Genomic DNA, 22,673 nt, shown 5'->3' on the forward strand with positions numbered 1-22,673 from the left:
ATACCGGTGAATACGGCGGATGTTCCAGTACCTCCCACTACCAGTTATGCAGGAGCGCCGTCACATTGTTCGCAGTGTGACACCTTGCATTGTCAAGCAGGATGATGGGACACCGTGCCGTCGCTTCCTTCTTAATGCGAGACGAAGGTGGTGTTGCAATAAGGTGCAGAAGTAGGCTGCGTTGACCGTCTGCCTGAGAGACGTTGTTCTTCTTGCCTAAACATATTGTTAGGGCGCTTGCACTCTCGTCCTCTGCTTCAGAGCACTGCTGTTTTTGACTGAATAACATACAATCGCTCCCACTGACTATACTTCCTCGTCTGACATTCCTTTATCAGCCACGAAACGCTTGTGGCGCTGTGTCTCACCCCTTTCACGGGACAGCAGTGTTGCCATTACTTTTTATCCAACCCTTGTATAAAGAAACTGCATTCGGTAAGTAATTTCTCCTGTAAATTTGAAGAAATCCGTTTGTCCGATACGAGAAATTTACCCATTTGGTGTACAAAGCATACTTAAAATAGGAAAAAAAGTTTTTAAAATATAAAAAGATTTCAGTTTTGTGATTTCCTTTTCGTAATGATCGCAATTCACATTTTTAAGAAATCTTGTAATATACCTAACATAATGAGTCTTTTTAAGGCTAGAACTCAGAAGAGTGGATGGAATAAACATATTTTTGTGTTTGTATTAATCGATTAAACTGAAACACTTACCAAAAATGTTGAATGTGAAGCTTTTATTTAAATTGTTATTACATTACAAGCCTGAAATTATATTGCATTAGGGTTATGACACATGCTTTATTTGTTGACGCAGAGAAAAGTGTGTGGAATAAATAAAGAAAAATAGTTTCTGCTGACCAAATATCTGTCTAAATAGTTGCTAATCAACAGAACCAAATTATTTTAGTTATATTGCATATCTGCTTAGAGTTAAAGAATTTGATCAGAATCACCAAATTTTGTAAAGACTGTCAAGAATTTTAACCAAACGTTCTTCGTTAATTCAAAGATATCAGTTTTTTAATGTGCGATATATGATTCATTTATCTTTTAAATGATATTGAATAAAATAAAACTGTTCTGATGCAATCAATATATCCTCTTTAAGAGACCCTCACGATCCAAACGTCATCCATTAATGTGATTTCACCTGACATTTCTCCTGCGGTTTCCCTAGGAACGTTTCATCTTAGTCTCTCCCCCCCCCCCTCCGGCGGTGAAATGAAGCTTTCAATTTCTTCCGAAACAGAAATTATTCAGGTTCCCGATTCCGTCGATTCATCTGTGACATCAGTCTTGATTGCTTTCTCGATTTAAAGAGAAGCTTTTTTTGAATACTTAATTTAGCGAATTTGCCTCTCTCCATGTTTCATCCGGCCGGGAACTTTGTCTGCCGAGAAGTGAATTTAAGATAAAGCTAGGGAAGATTGTACCTAGACGAGATGGTACCGAGACTCAACACAGTATCACCTCGTCTCGTGAATTAAATTGCCTCCCGTTCTCGTTTCGGGATCTATAAATAAAATATTCTTTTAAAAAACTTTTCAAACAGTCACAAGGGGTTCAATGCGTATGCTGGGTCTCTCTATCGTTTGACGGAAATAAACAACTTGACTGCCCTCAGCACCTTTTGCAAATCTTTTGTGTCACCTAAAATTGAATACTGTTCTCCGATCTGGTCTATGGCATGCCCCTCAAATTCAGATAGACTAAATTCCGTCCTAAATTTCTTCGTGGCCATTGTTCGACACCGAATTCCATCCACAAAACACTTGCAAAAGTCCATCCTCCTGCAAATGTTAAATATCCAAACTCCTCAAGAGAGACATAGACTGGCTGACCATATATTTCTACATAAAATAGTGAATGGCAACATCAGAAGTGACCGCCTTCTTCAGGAAATTCACTTTCGTGTGCCTGCCCGCTCTACAAGAAGCACTCAACTTTTTGCTTCTCAGAAGCCGAGATTGTGCCTCATCCAGCGCTCTCTGTTCCATAGACTGCCCAGTGAATATAATAATCTAGGAAGCCAAATAAACATTTTTGAAAATCTGGACAGTTTTAGAAGAAAGGTAACTGAAAGTGTGTAAGTCTCTTAACCACATGTAAATTTTCTATGTTGTATTATGTTATTATTTCTGTCCTTATGTTCTATAAAATCGTTCCAATGTAAAATGGCTAACGCTGTATTTGGAATCTTCTATTAAATAAATAAATAAAATAAATAAATAGAAAACACAAGTGTGTGTGACACAAGATGAACGTGTCGCTTGTCGCTTGCGTGTTACTCGAAGCGAAACATTTTTAGCAGCTTTTCATACACAGGAAAAAACACCTGATTTGTTTCAATTAACAAAACACACTTGATTAACCTAAGCTTTTTTGTATAAATAACAAAAATTGCTATCTTTACTAAATTTAGTAAGTTCAATGGCATAATCATAAAGTGTAATAGATCAAATGTTTAGGCTTGTTAACAAATATGAAATTAGGTTCCAGTTAGTTGACAACTACCAGTGTCTCTAATGAACTTGTCACGCCTTTGTATAATTGATGCCAGGGTCCTGTACAGGGGCCGCGACCCGGCGGTTGACATACTCTGGTCTAGAATAAACATGCAAATCTGCACCAGCGTGGTCTGTGTAGACCTAGGACCAGTTTTAATTCTCGTGTAGGCATTCCAGCAGTTCCGCTCACATGCCGAGCTGAAGAGAGGTGTACAGTGGTGTTCCTGGGTCAATTTGACGGTTAATGATAGGTTTTTCTGCCTTAAGGAACTTTCAGACCTAAGCGACACGTATAACTTGGAAACGAACATTCAGATTTAAATGAAAGCTTTCATACCGAAGCGACAGGGCAAGTTGCACGTGCCGTTGTCGCACGGACTCGGTCGTTTTCTGAGGAGCGCACATCATATCGCCTCGGTCTGGTGGTTGGGAATGCGAAGTGAAAGTGTTCTTTCCAGAATGGAAGTGCCCGTGTCGCTTCGGCGTGAAACAGCTGTGTCGCGTGTCGTTTTGTCTGAAAGCTTCCGTACTTAATACGTGCGTTTTGTCTAGTTAGAAGCGCGCAAGCACCCAAATGACAACCTATCTTCCACGTAGTACACCCTGGACTGCATCTTGCAGACTAATGAGGCTGTGGCGGTTTGGATTTGTAGCGAGCATAATCCTCCTTCCTCTCTAAACAACTGGGTTGCGATAAAAAGTGGCGTCAACAGGTACACTCCTTTCGGTGTTAATGATAAATTGGAGTTGTTCAGCGCCATCTTTCATGTCTTTTTACACCATTTGTTGTCAAATCAGACGAAGTATGTACGCCTTAACACTCGATTACATGGTACACCTCTTATGGCGACAACTCTGTTGCATATTTTCTGTTGTGAGGTTTGTGGTATCGTAACGTTCTCCTAGGAACGTGGGATCCGACCAGGGATCTTGGCTGTCCCAATTGGTAGATGCAGCTCAATGATCATTCATCCTAATTGATGGAGCACTCGCCATTTATGGCTAGCCTGATGGTAAGGTGCAAGAGGTAACAATTACACACAGGTGAATGACAATACACAACACTCGAGCTTAAACCCCCTACAGACTGGATCAGCGTGGTGTATGGAAAAGCTCCCTCGTAGCGTCGAACTGGGTAAACGAAGTGTCTGTGCGTCGTGCGAGTCGGGAAGCCCAGACTTCTCTACTCCTGATTGATAATTTCGAACTGAACACTGACCTCCGTTACCCCAGATATTTATTCCACTCGAATTTACTCAATAATGCCGAGTCAGTTACCTGTAGTCTCTTCCTTGGTTCCCATTGTTTACACCTGTTTGCAACGGTGGCGATCAAGGAAGCTCGGCAATGCCTGACAAGACATTCCTTAGATGTTTCTAAATATTTCCTGACTGGAAAGGTGATGGCTAAATGTTTGGAGATCGAAGTTCTTTGTATTTTAGATTTCAGAGATTCTACAGATTGCTATAGTCGACGCGCTAACTACGTTAACGACCGGCTGGCTTTGAAGCCCACGGAGTGCGCCCACCAGCTGCAACAATCGCATTCAACCCACAGTGTTGCTACACATATACTCTACGCCACCTTGTCCCTCCGCGCACAAGCACGGTCTCCACATGAAGTTGTAAAGTACGGCAACAGCGTATCCGCAGTCAAGTGACTGAGACTCCACGTGGAGTAGACGAGCAGAATGGCAGCTGCGCCCATTGGCTCAATGACTTCACGTGGAGTAGACGAGCACAATGACACCTGCGCACATTAGCTCAAGGGCTCCACTTGGAGTAGACGAGCAGAATGACAACTGCGCCCATTGGCTCAATGACTCCACGTGGAGTAGACGAGCACAATGACACCTGCGCACATTAGCTCAAGGGCTCCACTTGGAGTAGACGAGCACAATGACAGCTGCGCCAATTGGCTCAAGGACTCCACGTGGAGTAGACGATCACAATGACACCTGCACCCATTGGCTCAAGGACTCCACGTGGAGTAGACGAGCAGAATGACAGCTGCGCCCATTGGCTGAAGGACTCCACGTGGAGTAGACGATCACAATGACACCTGCACCCATTGGCTCAAGGACTCCACGTGGAGTAGACGAGCAGAATGACAGCTGCGCCCATTGGCTGAAGGTTGAGTGTGATTGTACGGCTTTCTTAAGTTCTTGGACGTTAATGAAGTAAACGCGGGGACTATATGTCGTCCATATATGTTTGTGATTGTACCTTCCTCAGTTTCATATTACGTATCACCATGCACATCTTCGGGATATATGGCCGCCCGGAAGGGGGGCAAAGGGGGGCCGCGGCCCCCCTGGAAAATAAAAGTCAACCAAAAATTATGTATTTCACTCATATAATTTCATTTTAGCCACAATAATATGTGTTAATTATTGCATTAACATCATAAATTCAAATTTAAACAATGTTTTTTTTAGGGAACTACACTCTTTTGGGGGGAAATGTGACTTGTTTGACCCCCTGGAAAAAAACCTTCCTTTCCCCTCTCTGGAAAAAATCCTGCGGACGTCCATGTCAGGATTAGCTAAAATTGGTAGAAAAGCGAAGTAAAATAAACCAAATTAATCTAGTTTAAAGTGGTGTATTTATTGGTTATGTTTCCACAGCACCCGCATGCGAGAAAGCCTGGATGCTGGAAAGGGCACCTGGATACGAACTGACTGGCTTCGATGACCAAATCATCTCCGGGGTGGCGACGAGAGAGCGGTGCGCGGAGCTCTGCAGGACGTTCTCCCAGTTCGTGTGCAGGTCGGCGGAATTCGAACTCAGCACCAAGGAATGCAGATTGAGTCGGGAGGACAGGCGGACGCAGCCGGCGGCGTTCAGGGCGACGCCTTACGACGTGGACTACTTGGAAAATCAATGCGCCGAACGTAAGTGTGCATACTTGGCATATTTCAACCTTTCGTAGATGTCCTTCGCGTTCCGTTCCACTCGGCATTCCTTGTACGCTCAATAGAATGTTGTGAAGAGGAAGCATATCTCAGTGCCAGGACGTGAACGAAAAGTTAAGATCCCTGAAACTTCCCCCCCTCCATTCTGCTTGCTGTTAAACGCACATGCTGATCTCTGTGGCGGAGTGATAGCACAACGGGTCCCGGGTTCGAATCTCGGCCAGTACATTGGTGTTCTTTGCGAGAGTCCTAAGTCATCCGGTCAATTATGTTGGAACACAAGTGCATTGGCCGGTTTAGCGTAAAGGGGCATGTGCCCTCCCAATATGACTTAAGTACAGGGTGTCCGAAAATTTCCCCTATCCCGTAATATGTACATATCGTATCAATCCCTAAGATTATATGTTTATTTTATTAAGTCTCTCTGAATGCTTCACGTTGACCAGGTCATTCACTTGTTTTTCTCAGTTGTCTCAGCCTCTGAGGCATGTAATCAATGCACAGTGTTGTGCCATGCAAACCTCCTGAGCATTCAGGAAACAGGTAGTTTCTTCTGGTTATAGAGTCAGCGGTTTGCATGGTGGCAATTAAAAAACACGATTCGGCATAGAGGAAGAGCTCGATGGCCTAGTGATATAGAGGTGAGACAAGCTGAGAGGGGACTGACTTTTGGATTGGAGTTGAGAAGGGAGAAGTGGTCAGGAGAGCAGTAGGTCAGAAGTGAGACGACGTTCTGATCGACAAATTGAGAAGCCAACAGAGGACTTCGTATATTCTATTCAGCCTAATTCTTCAGATAGACAGGTAATTATCCGAACACCCAGCCATGATTCAGGTTCAAAGGTTCACAAAACCCAACGAGTGACCATTGTCTTTTCTGCAGTTTAGTTCCTTAGTGTGATTTTGTACCTTTCGCATTGCCAAGCGTTAACTCGTCATGCCAACGACGAGTGCTCTCATCAGAGGATGAATGATGAGTAAGTTACATCACCCAGCAATTAATTGCACAAGGACTGGTTCAGATCCCCTCATTCTTTAGAATGACACGATATTATCACCATATATGTAGGTGAACATATATATACAATTTGTTAGATATTTATTTATTTATTGTTACATATAGCACCATTAAGGCTTGTTTCCATGATATGAAAAACTCAATATGCTGACCAAGGCAGAAATTAATTTTATTATAAAACATAAACTAAACGCAACGTTTCAACCTTCTAGCAAGGTCTTCCTCAGACTCTGCACCAAGTACAAATGTACTAGAAGGTTAAAACGTTTACGTTTAGTTTATGTTTTATAATAAAATAAATTTCTGCCTTGGTCAGCATATTGAGTTTTCATATTGTTACATATGTATATATTTTTTATATTATAACGTACTTGGGAACTTTACATTATGTGACCATTTCTCAAGACACCCAAATATCAACTTCACTTCCACGTAGTACACCCTGGACTGCATTTTGCATACTAACGAGGCTCTGGCGTGTGGACACATGGCCAGAATAATCATCTATGGGAGTTTGATGTGTGTTATCTATATATGTTTGTAATTGTCCCTTCATGTTTCATCTTATTACCATTCATCCTCATCTTCGCGAGTAGCGAAAATGAGCAGAAAAGCTAAGTAAAATAGACTACTGTAAGATTAGAAATTATATATATTAGAGTTTCGACTTCAATTAAAAATTAACCAGTAGACCTGCATAAAGACGAGTTACATCAAAATTTATCTTCGTTCCTCTCAATTTCTTTCTTTCTCAATCTACTCTCTCTCTCTCTTTCTCCCTCAACATCCTATATCTGCCATGGTTTATCTTTCTACTCCTTTTTTCTTCATCTCTCGTTCTCTCTCTCTCTCTCTCTCTCTCTCTCTCTCTCTCCATCCCTATCTGCCTTTGTTTATCTTTCTACTCCTTTTTTTCTTCATCTCTCTTTCTCCACCCCCCCCTCTCTCTCTCCATCCTCTATCTGCCTTTGTTTATCTTTCTACTCCTTTTTTCTTCATCTCTCCTTCTCACCCTCTCTCTTCTCTCTCTCTCTCTCTCTCTCTCTCTCTCTCTCTCTCTCTCTCTCTCTCTCTCCCTCAACATCCTCTATCTGCATTTGTCTATCTTTCTACTCCTTTTTTTCTTCATCTCTCTTTCTCCCCCCCTCTCTCTCTCTCCATCCTCTATCTGCCTTTGTTTATCTTTCTACTCCTTTTTTCTTCATCTCTCCTTCTCACCCTCTCTCTTTCTCTCTCTCTCTCTCTCTCTCTCTCTCTCTCTCTCTCTCTCTCTCCCTCCCTCAACATCCTCTATCTGCATTTGTCTATCTTTCTACTCCTTTTTTTCTTCATCTCTCTTTCTCCCCCCCTCTCTCTCTCTCCATCCTCTATCTGCCTTTGTTTATCTTTCTACTCCTTTTTTCTTCCTCTCTCTTTCTCTCCCTCTCTCTTTCTCCCCCTCGACATCCTCTATCTGCATTTGTCTATCTTTCGACTCCTTTTTTCTTCATCTCTCTTTCTCCCCCCTCTCTCTCATCCACTGTTTACCTCCAATTTTTGTATTTCTTTATCTACTGAGAGAGAGAGAGAGAGAGAGGAGAGAAAGAGAGATGAAGAAAAAAGGAGTAGAAAGATAGACAAATAGACAAAGGCAGATAGAGGATGTTGAGGGAGAAAGAGAGAGAGAGAGAGAGAGAGAGAGAGAGAGAGAGAAATAATAAAATGGGAGAGATATGTTATTGAAAACTTTTGACTATATCGTAATTTAGTTTATTTTCCTCTTTTCCTTTAGTGGAAACTAACCAAACCTGCTCCTTCGAGGAATTTCCGAACAAGACGTCAGGCTATGTCGACAAGGTATACCCCAGGCTAACGCTGAATCAGGTAGGCTGAGATTTTCACTTTCAACATGAATTTAGATAAACTAAAATTGCTTTTAGATTTAGCATGTGATCCACAGAGTAATTGAAGTAACTAATTGAAAAGTTATGGAAAATATACGAGGGGAGTTTGAATTCATGGCTAAGTATTCCCGACGTAAATTTTTACCTTTTACTAAAATATGGATGGCTGGTATTTGTTCTTTGATCAGAACCGTAGCTACTGGAGGGGGAACAGGGGGTTGTCACCCCAGACATGAGGCGAGGAAAGTTTCGAATTAATTATTACAGCATGTAAAATTAAATACTATATAATATTATGATCGAACAACACTGCCATACAGATGCATATGTTTTAAATATAATAGAACACCACGATGAAGTATTGTTTTATAATTGACACTATTAATTAATGCAAAATATTCAATCAGATTTTGCCCATTTCAGATTATCAAAACTTCCCTGCACATATTGATATTTATTGATATTGATACGAGCCCTCCGGCTGTGCGTATCCTACAATATTGTTATATACATACACCCCATTGATCATACATTCAGAAACATTTATAAACAGAAACATTTGGAAAAGAATTGCATGCTATGTACATATACAGAGCATTCCCTGACATTCGCTACGAGACTCGGCGGCAAGCGGCGCGGCGTCAGCGCTTGTCTTTTCCGGCGAACGGGGTCCGCGGCAGTCGCACGCTACAGTCTGTTTTTCTCGCTCTCCCTGCCTTCGCTCTCTTTCCCTTTCTGTTGGCGTTGCAGACTGACGCCATTATAATCCTCCCTCGGAAGTTGTGTTGTGTTGTTTCGTGTTCGTGCGTTGAAGATTCTGGCTTAATATGGCACCACAAAAGTTTACATTGCAACAAAGGATTTATCTTGTCGAGTGTTACTTCGGAAAGAGGAATTGTGGAGAAGTGCGACGACGTTTTGCAACGAAATTTCCTGGTGTTCCTGTTCCACATAGGACCACTATATTAAACCTCGTAAAAAAGTTTAGAGTAACAGGGTCAGTTCTGAATAAAAGTGGAAAGAAAAATTGGGAAATCTAAAAAATAAAGTATACAAAGATAATCCGCACACTATCCGTGAGTTAAAAGAGAGTATTGTACAAGAAATCGGGGGAATTACAGTAGACGTACTTGCACGTGTAAATGCCAATTTCCTTCGGAGATGCCAGGAATGTGTTACAGTAGAGGAACATCATTTTCAACACCTTCTGTAGTCAAGGTTAGTACACAATATGAAAACTGTAATGTTAATAGCCGACTCTAGCGACTGTCGCTGACCCGTTCACCGGGAAAGACAAGCGCTGATGCCGAGCCGCTTGCCGTCGAGTCTCGTAGCGAATGTCAGGGAATACTCTGTATAAATGGCAATATGGTCCTCTTCTTACATTTGAGATTGTTCATTATCACTACCTTCACAACGCTACACTACACGCTGTTCCATATCCTTCACTTTCACTGACTCCTTGCAGCATTTTCCTGCGCTCCCTCCAAACTGCATGTAAATAGGAGCCCAGGGCTTTGATGTTTACATTCGTTATATCACTCCTCTCCTCCCTACATATAGCCTGGATGGTCTGCTCAATGCTGTCCCTTGCACTGCACTGCACTGCGTTGTCTGAGGGGCGCCGACCAAACACACCCATGTAGGATGTGAGCCCTCGTCTCCTCTTCGCCGCATAACGTGCAGATGGCACGACCGTCCGGCCCCTTGAGTTTGTGTTGCCTCCACCCCCTAGCAGGAACCAGGCGAATCCACTTCTTTGCTGGTACGTACACGTATCAATGTACCGTTTCCTCCCCCATTCCACCCACACCCCTGGCGGTTGTGCGGCGGCGAGCATTACCTCCTCCCCGCATTCTGCCATGATGTCTTGCCTGCTACTGTCCACCAACCTCTCCCTTATAATTTGCACCTCCCGCCCCTGACATCTTCCAACAGTTCTCCCAGACCCATTCTGTACAAGTCGTCCCTAATCCCACTTGCCCAGTGGCGTGCGAACTCTTCCCCAATCTGAACTCGCAGACACTGTTCTTTCAGTGAGTCTCCAGCCTCTTGTTTCAGCTTCACCCAGTACTTAAAGCATCTCATCCTCGCTTCGACATCCTCCCTATGTTTTCCCATATCCCTCAGGACGCCACACGTGCTTGCACTCGTGCTGGTTCCCAGTAGTTGTTTTAAAAACCGCGCTTGTATCTGATTTGCTATTCGCCCCCCTCCCCTCCCCCATAGTTCCGTACTTGGTAAATTGTAAATCACATCATATTAATGGTATTTAGATCATAAGTTATTATCAATAATATTAATCTAATACGGCTTCATTATTTTCACAGGTTGCGTAGAGTTTAGTCTTTTCCTGCCTTTTCTTTGGTCTAGTTCCGCGCCCCCTTTGCCTCAGCGCCCTGGCCGCCGTCCATCCGTAGCCACGGTTGGACAGAACAAGAAAAGGGTTTGTTTAACACAGCTACTCCTGTGCACAGGCACATAAAGTAGTACAGGCAAAGGTGGAAAAATAATGGGCTATCATGGAAATAATTGCATCACAAATGGTTTTTGTATACGGATGTGCGGAATGGTATAGTGAATAATATATTAAAAATTCGCGATCCAAATGTTTTGGGGGAAATCCGCCATCTTGGAAAATGGTGGCAAAATCCTGCATCGTAAGATATTTGAGAATTTTGTAAAAACTTATATTTATATTTATGGTAGTGATTGCTGCTACAGTTGTTTCAAGCATTCCCATTGGCTGGTAGCTTTTTGGGGGTAGTAAATAATCTGTGGTGTGGTTAGGTTAGGCAGGTTAGGTTTGGTTCTCTTAGAAGAAGAAGACAACGAAAAATGGTTGTAGCAGCAATACAGACTTTTATTTATATGCATGTGTGTGTGTTCACTCTAACATGATTCAACTTGAAAGTTTGGAACAATTCTTTCCCCTTCAAACACAATATTGTTAAGTTGGAAACCATTGGATGGCAGTTCGCTCGGGTGATGAATCAAACAGTCGATCGGAATGTCTCAAAATTTGGAGGTTGACTGTCTGGTCCTTCTAGAGTTATAGTGCAGAAGGCCTTAGAAAGATCGCTTCGCGGGCTTACAGCAGACGACAATATGGGAGTGTGTCTGCAGGAACCAATCAGATCCGCGAATGAGCGAGCCCAGTTGCCACAGCTAGCTCGCTGAACCCTTCTGGAAGGGTGAGTGACCTCTGCCTCTTGCTACCTCGGCCTGTTTGTTCGGCTGAGGAGCAGACGACACGAGAGTATCGGCAACAGTGTGCGAGCGACGTCTGCTGTTAGCCCGCGAAGCGCTCTTTCGAAGGCCTCCTGCACTATAGAGCGTTTGCACACGCACCGATAAAATCAGTGTGGTCGACGGAACTGATATTGTCAGCACCAGAAATCAACGGGGGTTAACGGCACAGGTGCACACGTGGTCTGGAGAGATACATTTCTCCGGAAAGAATTACCGACAGGACGGTATGCAGCTGGAGCTTCCCTCGGACAAATCGGTAGTCAGACGACACACGACCGCTTGCTATGAAATAGAGAGACGCCAGTCAGCTGTGTCAAGGAAGAAGTTGTGTTGTTTAAATACCCCCCCCCCCCCCGTCCTTTGGTACAGAGCTATAGAGAAGATCACATGGAAAGGCAAGAAGGCTGGAATTGAGATTTTGCTTTCTTGGAACCTGCCTTTCACCAAATGGAGAGAAAAAAAGCAAGTTGGAAGTGTATAAGAACTGCCTTTATGACCAGCTTCTTATTGTACTTCCTTTACAATTATTCACTAAGAAATATTGCCCTTCATTAGGACACAAGGCTTACAACTGAAGTCGGTCTATTAACCTAGCAGAAATATGAAGATATGGCTGTGGAAGGCTTAAGCCGTAAAATTGTAGGTTTAGATAAATTATACATAAAAGGCTTGATAGTATAGAGGTTTATTTAACAACAAAATGCCTGAAGGGCTTGAGACTACATAAATAATGATTATAAGAGTATAAACCCCCAATATAAATACAATAAATAATAAAGACACAATTAAATTCTCCAATTAAACCTTTATATAATTTAGACTTCCTTACACGTTATTTAACCAAAAAGAGATTATAGTAATTTCATTTTAATTTCCCACAAAAGACCTATCTCTGAATAGAACAAAGTGTGCAGTGGTTTAACTAAAAATCCCAACTAAATACTCTACATAAAAACTTAAAATACTAAACCATTACAAAACAACTACTCCCTGTACTTTGTTCCATTCCGAGATGACCCCTTTCAACACTCAGAGAACTCAACTTAACGTGCTTTAACCTCTGCTAATCAGTGGCAAGCGAAGTTCCCACACGAGGCTTGCTTTCCTCCGACCTCCGAAATTTCAGCCACGCCTCTTTTTTCAAATTAAAGCCATCTGGTGGCAAAGTAACTAAACATTTCTTTCTTTTCAGTCGTACACCTTTCATATGGTTATACCTTCCAGAGATCTTCCTGCGATCATTTCAATGATTTCGCTTTCTGGTATGCACCCAGTAGCGTTTTTTATTTCTATCGCGGTTGTATTTACAACACAAAAGACAAAACCTTTTTTTTTTCAGACAGAAGCCATCTCCGCTCTCAGACTTTGTCCACAACTTCTTGCGCCCCCACCAAGGTACCGGCAAGAACTCCGATTTTATCGGTGCGTGTGAAGCTTTGTGCGTCTCCGATAATAACTCCGACATATATCGGTACATGTGCAAGTGCCTTAGGGCTGGAAGCAAGGCCGCCCGCAGGATTTTTGTCATGTAGGCGGCAGTGCTTAATATGGGGGAAAAGGTGGGGTGATGGATTCCCCCAGTTAAGAGAATTCTGATAAAGCATTCCCACCACTAGGATAATCTGCATACGTACTTAATCTGCTCTCTATCACGGGTGCCGTGCTGTTAGCGATGCTCATATCGAACACGTGCTCTTAGCGAACACAGTTACGGAAGGATTTGCAAGTGCGTGCTGTTAGCGAACACGCAAACGTGTCCTGTCTTTTTTGTTCTTGAAACTAGTCAACATGCAAGTGTTGCCAGTAATAAGTCATCTTGCGTGGAGAAAAACCCCATTGGCTGGTGCCTCTTGACCTGACCTGACTAGGGTCTTCCTTGTCGCACAACAGTTGTGCTACCTTGTTTTCTGACGTCAGACGAGGAATGCCTACGAGGTTAGGTTAGGTCTGTTAGGTTAGGTTCCATTAGTATAAATACAATGAAAAATTATTATTTAGGCTAAGAGAACTAGACAAAGCTAGCCTAACCTAACAACGTAGACATTTAGCCTAAAGTTAAAAAGCTTTCTTCCGTGACGTCAGAACACAAGGTTGCTCAAGTGTTGTGCGATAAGTGAGACCCCTTGCCTCACCCCTGAGCATTCTTCAATCGACTGTGAAACCAGCAAGATGAGTGAAATAGAATTCATTAAAACGAAGTACGGGAATTCGTGTTTGGTGTACGATGGTTACCAGTATCGAAAAGTATGCGAGGCGAAAGGCGTGGTGACGTGGCTATGCACGAAAGAGAAGAAAATGAAGTTTAAGGGGTCACTGAAGGCAAAAGATGGATTTCTACTAGCTTAGCTAATTTCAAACACAAAATGATTATAAGGTATCACTGGCAACACTTGCATGTTGCCCCTTTCAAGGACAAACAAGACAGGGCAAGTTTGTGTGTTCGCTAACAGCACGCACCTGCAAATCCTTCCCTAACTATGTTCGCTAAGAGCACGTGTTCGCCACCAGCACGTTCGCTACGAGCTCGGAATCCTATCACGTCACCCCTCGTCCATATTTTCACGCTACGATTTCAAAATTTGAATTTCCAGAAATCTTAGGGGGGAGCATGTGCCCCCCCTCTGCAGGTGCCCTTGGCGAGGATAGATGGTCTTTCGCTCGGATATCGACCACAAAAATCCTTTCGCACCAGTGGCGGTGATAAATCCCTACCTTTGAGTAACAGCAGACATATAAAGGCGCCAAGTGTGTGCTTTCGAAAGGGTGCAAAGGAAATTTGTCCGGTGAACCACTCCCGCCCTGCATGCGATCGATGTACTTCTGTTTCTTTTTTCAGTGCCAGGAACGTTGCAACAGCGAAACGTTCTTCGTCTGTCGCGCTTTCTCTTTCCTGGAAACTCGATCCATTTGTTGGTTGCACGGAGACGACACGTACAGCGCTGGCCCAAGAGTCCTCCGTGATGAACCAGGAGCTGTGTATAAGGAGAGAGTGCCATGTCTGGAACGTAAGTGGATGTTTGCTAAACACAGTCTTTATAAGAATTAAAACTAGATATTTACAAAATAGTTAGAACATCAATGCAAGTGACATCTAGGGAGCCGTATTGAAATCAAGAGCAACAACTTAAAGAGCGGCTAGCGACAACCTTAGCAACTTTGGAGAGATATATGCTAACAGCACCAAACCTGACCTTCCTAGCCTATCCGCGTGTGCATACAAAAGCTTAAATAAACAAAACCTAACTTGCCTAACCTATTTAGATGCTTATTCTTGCTTTCTGCTATTATATGCCTACTTGGATAGGTTAAGTATAACTTGACAAGTTTAAAAACAAGACGCTGCAAATAGCTGTTGCGCATCTCGCACAACATTTCCCCTCTCCATTCTCCGCAGCGACGTTGGTTTGCAGTGTTGCAACCTGGAGAGAGCGGAATGTTCCGAGGATTTTCAACGAAATTTGTATTCGCTTTTTCCTGAGCTGTTTTCTACCTGTCGGAGTACAGAAATTCAGCTCACCTCTCGCCAATGACTCTTTTCCTTCTTTTAAAACTTGAACTCCCCGATGGGGCAGTGGTAGCTTCGTCGCCTTGTAATCAAGGGGTCCCGGGTTCGATTCCCGGTGGATGCACATAGTGGTTCGGATCCCACTTTAAACTGTAGGTCCAGTCTCGATTATTCTTACTGCGCATAAAGTGGACTTAAAACAACAAATCAATCCAATCCAATCCTTTTAAACTTGAGAAACCATCCATTTAGATACTCCCGTGGCGGCGCTTGTGGACTCGACAACATTATACTTAAGTTTATGTAACTCCTTCTGATTTCGCAAATATGTTGCAACATTGTTGCCTCTAAGGGGCTTTCCAGAGCAGATTGTGCATTTCGTTGGACCCGGCATGATTTGATTTTTGCATTTCAAAAATATGCAGCCAAGAGTAAAGAGCAAGAACATATCAATGCTTTAAAAAAGAACACAGCCAAGCATGTTATCAGATTGCCTTCTCGTAGTGATTGTTGTACGATAAACAAAAGAATCCCGGCCACTGCTCGATGTCGCATTCAGAAAATGAAGTCGTTCGCTCAGAAGTTTCTCTTCGTTATAAACCTTAACGCGCGTGCGTAATACTACAGATTACGATCCGCTCACCGCACGCATTTTCAAAGACCGGGTTAAATCAAATTAACCACTGATAAACTGAGCCGGCACCGTAAATCCAAACAGTAAAAATATTTTGTCATATTTGTTTTAGCTTAATTTTGCTGAGTTGGCACCACTTGTACTCTCAAGGCCAGACCAGTACGTAGAAGAGTGGTGAGGAGGATGACGTAATAGGAAGTGCTCCGCAGCGATCTGCGCATATCGGGACTTAACTTGTCAGGCTATAGGTCAGGTTTGGCGCTGTTAGCATATATCTTCCAAGTTGCTCTGGTTGTCCCTAGCCTCTCATCCCAGCTATGAGCAAAAGTGGTCATATTCATAGAACTGATAGTTAGTTAATCAACAGGTATCTGTGAATGGTGACGCTGAAATTGGTAAAGGGAGAATGTTCTTTTTTTCCTACATTAAACGGAATACTTGTGTAAGAAATGATTCAAAACTGTACTCCATTTTTCAGCTAAGGAATACCCTTTGTCGTCATACATAAGACATAATCATTTCATCCACTTGTGTGTGTATCTGATCTAATGTGTGTATAGCTCTTTTCAGTTCTTGCGGCGGGCGCTCTAGAAGCTGGCAGGGGAAGTGGGGAGCGGGGATTACGCAAAAGACCAACCAGACAACAGCAGTGGCGCCGAGAGACAAGACGCGGCCGGAAAAAGTACTACGTGAAACTCGTTCTACTGGCCGCCACGTTTCTTATCGTGCCGGATTGATCGCTTCCCCGCTCCCCGCTCCCCACTGCCCCTGCCAGCTTCTAGAGCGCCCGCCGTAAGAACTGAAAAGAGCTATAGCTATACGTCACTTGATTAAGGCACTGGCAAACAATACCCATGATTGGGATTCGAACCCGGGAACTTCTGTGGCGAGTTTTAAAGTCGAAAACAACCTGACTTAGTGGAAAGTAGGTTAGCACAGGAGTCCCGGGTTCGAATCTCGATGTGGGCATGGGTGTTCTTTGTGAGTGTCCCTTCATCAATTTCATCACATCATCACTCATTCTCATCTTCGCGATTTGCCAAAAGTGGAAGAAAAGCGAAGTAAAATCAGTCAATTAATCAACCAATCTAAAGTAGAAAGCTTAACATGCTCGGTCACCGAGCTGGGTTCATCCAGTGTCAAGAAATGCTGCGAACTACATACTGTCTCGGGAATGTATGGAGTAAGGCCATGCTAGAGAAGGGGAGTGAACGGAGCAGCTGCAGCCAAGCTTTCCCCTTCATGCACTCACTTCCCCTCTAACGCGTTCAATGGTCGAGCCTTGTCGAGTCACAATTTGCGCAGATTTCTTGTTTTCGTTCGCTTGCTCCAGAGATCAACAGTGTTACGAAGAACAACCTTTATAATTTTGTCTACTCTTTTAAGTACACTTTATGCACAGGTAGGCTAACCAGGACTGGACAGTTTAAAGTGGGATCCGAACCACTTTCCATACCTCCACCGGGTATCGAACCCGGGACTCCTTGATAACAAGGCGATCACGTTACCATTACGCCGAGGCCGGTGTCATATGGTTTTTCATTTGTTTTGAAGCTGTAATTCCTTGCAGTTGAGCTCGTGTGTACAACCACAACCATGTCTGTGACGCTGTTCACCGAGCGTCCGTTCAACGGGAGGATGTACGTGAAGAACTACGCAGAGATTTGCGACGAGCAGGGGCAAGGATCGGACAGAACCTCCCTCAGGATCCCCTTGAACGGGAAGTGCGGGATAGCGAAGGTGAACGACTTCGCCCTATCGGCCGTGGTGGTGGTCCAGTTCAACCCTATCATCCAGAGGAAGGGAGATCAGGCGGTCAGGGTGGCCTGTCTCTTCATGCCCGAGAACAAGACCGTCTCCTCTGTTCTCAACTTCACGGACGAGTAAGTAATAACTAGATGTAGGATTTTAGGTTTTTAACCTATTCTTTCGTTTACAGGTAAATGAGAATTAAAAAGTTACTTCAGCGTTTCATTAAAAAACGCAACAACTCATGAAGTTTGCTTGATAGAACCTATTGTAGGTTTTGTGCCTAAATCAAATATTTTTTTAGGTTTTCATATATTTTCTTAATGTTCTACAGTGGGATCCATTAGTATTACCGTGCAAATTGTCCATCACCATGCTCGTGCACTTTATTTGACCCAATAAGAGCTTCAGGAATTAAAATAAAACTCAAACAAGCTGTTGACAACTTCTGCACAAGCATACATAAAAATCCATCGCTTAAAAACACGTAGGATGTAACAGAAAAAATAATGAAAATAGTCATGGACAATTTGCCGATCAATACTAGTGGATCCCACTGTACATTATTTTTACATCACACAGAGGTATTTTTTCTGTTTGGTAATGAAAACAATAAACAACTAACTTGTTTCAAACATACTCTCTGTCGATTTCCTTCCCTCTAAGTTCATAATGTTCTTTCAAGCACTAATCAAAACAAAATGTCTGGCGCCACTGTTGCCTGCACAGTCCAAAGTGCAAACTTCTGATCCCTTTACTCTTGGTAATTTCTACCATTAAAATTTGCACCATTGACTAAGCACCTGTTTAAAGATCATAAATTATACATAATTCATTTATCATATCGATAAGTAACTTTTACTAAGAGTACAAATATTAGTATTACAATAATTAATGCACCATTTTGAAAATGATGCATAGAAATGAAAACTTGGTTAGAAAATTAATATTTTTGATGGTTATATATAGGCTATCTATTAAAATTTCTCACGGGTTCTTTGAAACTTTGTTTTAACAATTGTACGTAATTAGTATTTTTCAGAATCTTTGAACCATTTTAAGTTTTTTGAAACCTACTTCAGGATTTTTTTAGTTTAATTTAATATTTTTAGAACCTATTTTAGGATTTTTAGGACCTATTTTAGGACTTTTAGAATCTATTTTAGGATTTTTAGAAAGTATTTTAGAATTTTTAGAATCTATTTTAGGATTTTTAGAACCTATTTTAGGACTTTTAGAATCTATTTTAGGATTTTTAGAAAGTATTTTAGAATTTTTAGAATCTATTTTAGGAACCTAAAGTACATTTTTTGAACGTAAAAAACCGAGGTCTAACTAACTATATCTGGCATTCCTAAATCCGATGACAATCTAGCTTTCGGACTACCTGCAGAACTTTTCAATTTCATCTTTTGAAAAGAATAATTTATTTATTTATTCACCTCAACAAAATGTGAATTACAGAAAGATACATCATCATAAATACATTAACATTCGCATGTACACTCGCATACATTAACACACCCTTCCTCTCTCCATCACATACACACACACACAACCATGGGGTGTAAAGAGTTACCTGAGAAGACACCCCAAATTCAACCTCACTTCCACGTAGTGCATCCCAGTAACAACAGTCTTGCAGGCCAACGAAGCTCTGGCGTCTGCACCTACGGCCGTAGAGTTGCGTGTCGTGTGTTTTGTTCTTGTGTATGCTTTCTGATTTGCAAACACGACACGATGGATGTTTTGCTCGCTTTAAGGATGTTTTGCTCACTTCCCTATCTTACACCAGGTACAGTGGAATCCATGAGTATTGCCGTGCAAATTGTCCATCACCATGTTCGTGCACTTTATTGGCCCAACAAGAGCTTCAAGAATTAAAAGAAAACTCAAAGCAAGCTGTTGACAACTTCTGCACCAGCATACATAAAAATACACCCAGGGCCGTATTTAGGATCTGTAGACCCCTAGGCTGAACCTGTGGTGCGGGGGGGAATTTTTTGGAAAATAACACAATATTTCAATTGAAAATAATATTTTAATTTTAAGAATAACATATTGTAATTTTAAGTAAACATGTTAGGCAAATGCTAGATAAAAAAAAGGAATGTAACAAACAAGCAAATTGTACTTATATTTAATTCAGATACAGTACTTTCCCAAACAATCAGACTTAAAATTAAAGTGTCAAATAATACTTGTGGCTAATTGGCTTGCGCCTACACTTCATACTAATGAAGCTACTTATAATATCTTCATAACTTAGTTGTCTTAAAATATCACTTTCAATGCTGAGCAAAGCCAAAACGTTGAGCCTGTCTTCTAACAGGGAAGTTCGAAGCCTGTTTTTTGATAAACTTCAATTTTGAAAAAGACCTTTCTCCACTGCTGTTTGTGACCATAAGGGACGGGTACATTCTTAGAGCGACCTCGATATTAGAGTCATTCCATATGAAATCAACACAGTCCACAACCTGACCAACTCCGATTTTCATGAAATGTGGGTAGTTGAAACCATGCATGGAACTTAGTAACTGTGAAAATTTTTAGTTTCGTGTGTCTTGTAATTGTTAAATTATTCAAGGTCAAAGTTCGCATAAATTGCTCGTTTTGAGCCCGCTTAGCTATACTAAATGTTCTGTATAGTTACACATATTATTTTGTACAGAGTGTCCGAAAAGTCACGCAACCCGGTGTTTACGACCGTATAACGGAATAGCGAAACAGAATGAGAAGAAGCGCTTTCTGCCAAGATAATGCCCTGTATATTGGGAAAATTTAGAGAGGCAAACATATGTAAGAACATGCATGTTTTAATAACAAATGAGCAAAGTGTTGCCAAAGGCGGAAAAAAAATATTTGCAAATCATGTATATTGATGCACAGAACTCACTGAGGTAAATTATTGCAACATTTCACAATACCAACGAACAATTTGGATGGCCATCTAATAAATTTGACAGAAAAAGAACTTTGACGAAGTTTCAAAAACATTGCAGAAGGGAATAAATGGGCTGTTCCAAAAATCGATGTTTTCACAATATTACGAGGGAAACTGGCAACACTGTTGGTGTCACGTGTCACTAACAGACGTGTTTCACCTCAGGCTATCACACTAAGGCACTTTTAACGACAAAGGAGAAAGTTGGTTTTTCTCGAACATATGCAACAAATTACATACACCTTGCAACCCTGAAATGTGGTTTCAATTGGATAGGTATGTCAACAGCCAAAATTCCAGGCATTGGTCGACAGAAAACCCACATCAGTTGCATGAACTACCCTTGCACTCTCCGAAAATCGGTGTATGGTGTGGAATATCGCGACGTCGTATTGTGGGACCGTTATTCTTTGAGACAACAGTGGATACTGCTGTGTACGGGGATCTCATAATGCAATTCGTTGCTCTCCTGGAAGAAGACGAACGTGATGTTTGGCTACAACAAGATGGAGCAACTTGCCATACATCTAATGAATCGCTTCGTATGCTGAGAGAATTTTTTGGTGATCGTCTAATATTCAAGGATTTATGGCCCAGTCGCTTGCCCGATTTAACATCTGGAGATTTTTTTCTGTGGGGTTACTTAAAGGGGAAAGTATACCAAACGGGACCCAGAACATTGGAGGAGCTGAAACGAAACATTACACAGGAAATTGATAATATCGGTGCTGCAACCCTCAGGAAGGTATCTGAGAACATGATCAAGCGAACCAACTTATGTATCCAAGAAAATGGTGGACACTTGTAGAGAGAGCCACATTTCAGGGTTGCAAGGTGTATGTAATTTATTGCATATGTTCGAGAATAACCAACTTTCTCCTTTGTCGTTAAAAGTGCCTTAGTGTGATAGCCTGAGGTGAAACACGTCTGTTAGTGACACGGGACAGCAACAGTGTTGCCAGTGTCCCTCGTAATATTGTGAAAACATCGATTTTTGGAACAGCCCATTTATTCCCTTCTGCAATGTTTTTGAAACTTCGTCAAAGTTCTTTTTCTGTCAAATTCATTAGATGGCCATCCAAATTGTTCGTTGGTATTGTGAAATGTTGCAATAATTTACCTCAGTGAGTTCTCTGCATCAATATACATGATTTGCAAATATTTTTTTTCCGCCTTTGGCAACACTTTGCTCATTTGTTATTAAAACATGCATGTTCTTACGTATGTTTGTCTCTCTAAATTTTCCCAATATACAGGGCATTATCTTGGCAGAAAGCGTTTCTTCTCATTCCGTTTCGCTATTCCGTTATACGGTCGTAAACACCGGGTTGCGTGACTTTTCGGACACTGTATCTTCTGATCCCATTGCAGTGCCAGAATGATTAGACTATGGCATGAGGGACCAAATACATTTTTTTCACGATTTTTGATGATGACATGTTTTGAGATATTGAAGGTCAAATGCCAAGGTCACGTGACAAAATTATTTTTATCCAGAGGTAGGCTTGTTATATATATCACTGGAAAGCTTGTTCAATTCCCTGTACCCCTGTACAATAAGCTTTATTTGAGCTTCCTAGGCAAAATAGGGGCGGAGTTACAGCACATTTTGTATAGCTAAGCGGGCTCAAAAAGAGCAATTTATGCGAACTTTGACCTTGAATAATTTAACAATTACAAGACACACGAAACTAAAAATTTTCACAGTTACTAAGTTCCATGCATAGTTTCAACTCCCCAAATTTCATGAAAATCGGAGATGGTCAGGTTGGAAATTGCATATATATATCTGTGTTGATTTGGCATGGAATGACTCATTAGGAAAACAATCTTTGACGTTTTTCTCTAGGAGGAGTTTATGCATCCACCTCTCCTGACTAATGACTTTTTCATTTTCCTCATCTTTTTGAAACTCGTGGTAAATAGCCTTGAACTGAATCAGTTCATTTTCCAATTGATCGTCTAAATCGATTTTTTTGTGGTGCGGACCCATAGGCTGAAGCCTAGATAGCCTGCGTGTAAATGCGGCTCTGAATCCACCGCTTAAAAACACGCAGGATGTGAGAGGAAAATTAATGAAAATAGTCATGGACAATTTGCATGGTAATACTCATGGATCCCACTGTACACATGATCTGCATTGTTCATACAATCTACAGTACCATATACTGCCTCCTTCCATTTTCACATGTCTGATTTGCGTGCCGGTCCCGCATTATCGCAAAAAAAAAAAAAAGCTGTGACTTATGCTTCAACCCTCGT

General features: G+C 41.8%; 1 protein-coding gene across 4 annotated transcripts in view; it reads left to right on the top strand.

Annotated features, from left to right (window-relative positions):
* The window catches only part of LOC145979527 (uncharacterized), a 62,123-nt gene that overhangs the window by 23,225 nt on the left and 16,225 nt on the right, over nt 1–22,673 (top strand). For all 4 annotated transcript variants that reach the window (XM_083112473.1, XM_083112476.1, XM_083112475.1 and 1 more), the window contains exons 5-8: nt 5,139–5,405; nt 8,216–8,307; nt 14,416–14,584; nt 17,289–17,601. In XM_083112473.1, the coding sequence (XP_082968599.1) occupies nt 5,139–5,405; nt 8,216–8,307; nt 14,416–14,584; nt 17,289–17,601 (841 nt within the window). The remainder of the gene's footprint in view (nt 1–5,138; nt 5,406–8,215; nt 8,308–14,415; nt 14,585–17,288; nt 17,602–22,673) is intronic.

The sequence above is a fragment of the Lepisma saccharinum genome, chromosome 26 (assembly GCF_977018435.1).
Source record: "Lepisma saccharinum chromosome 26, izLepSacc3.1, whole genome shotgun sequence".
NCBI lineage: Eukaryota > Metazoa > Arthropoda > Insecta > Zygentoma > Lepismatidae > Lepisma > Lepisma saccharinum.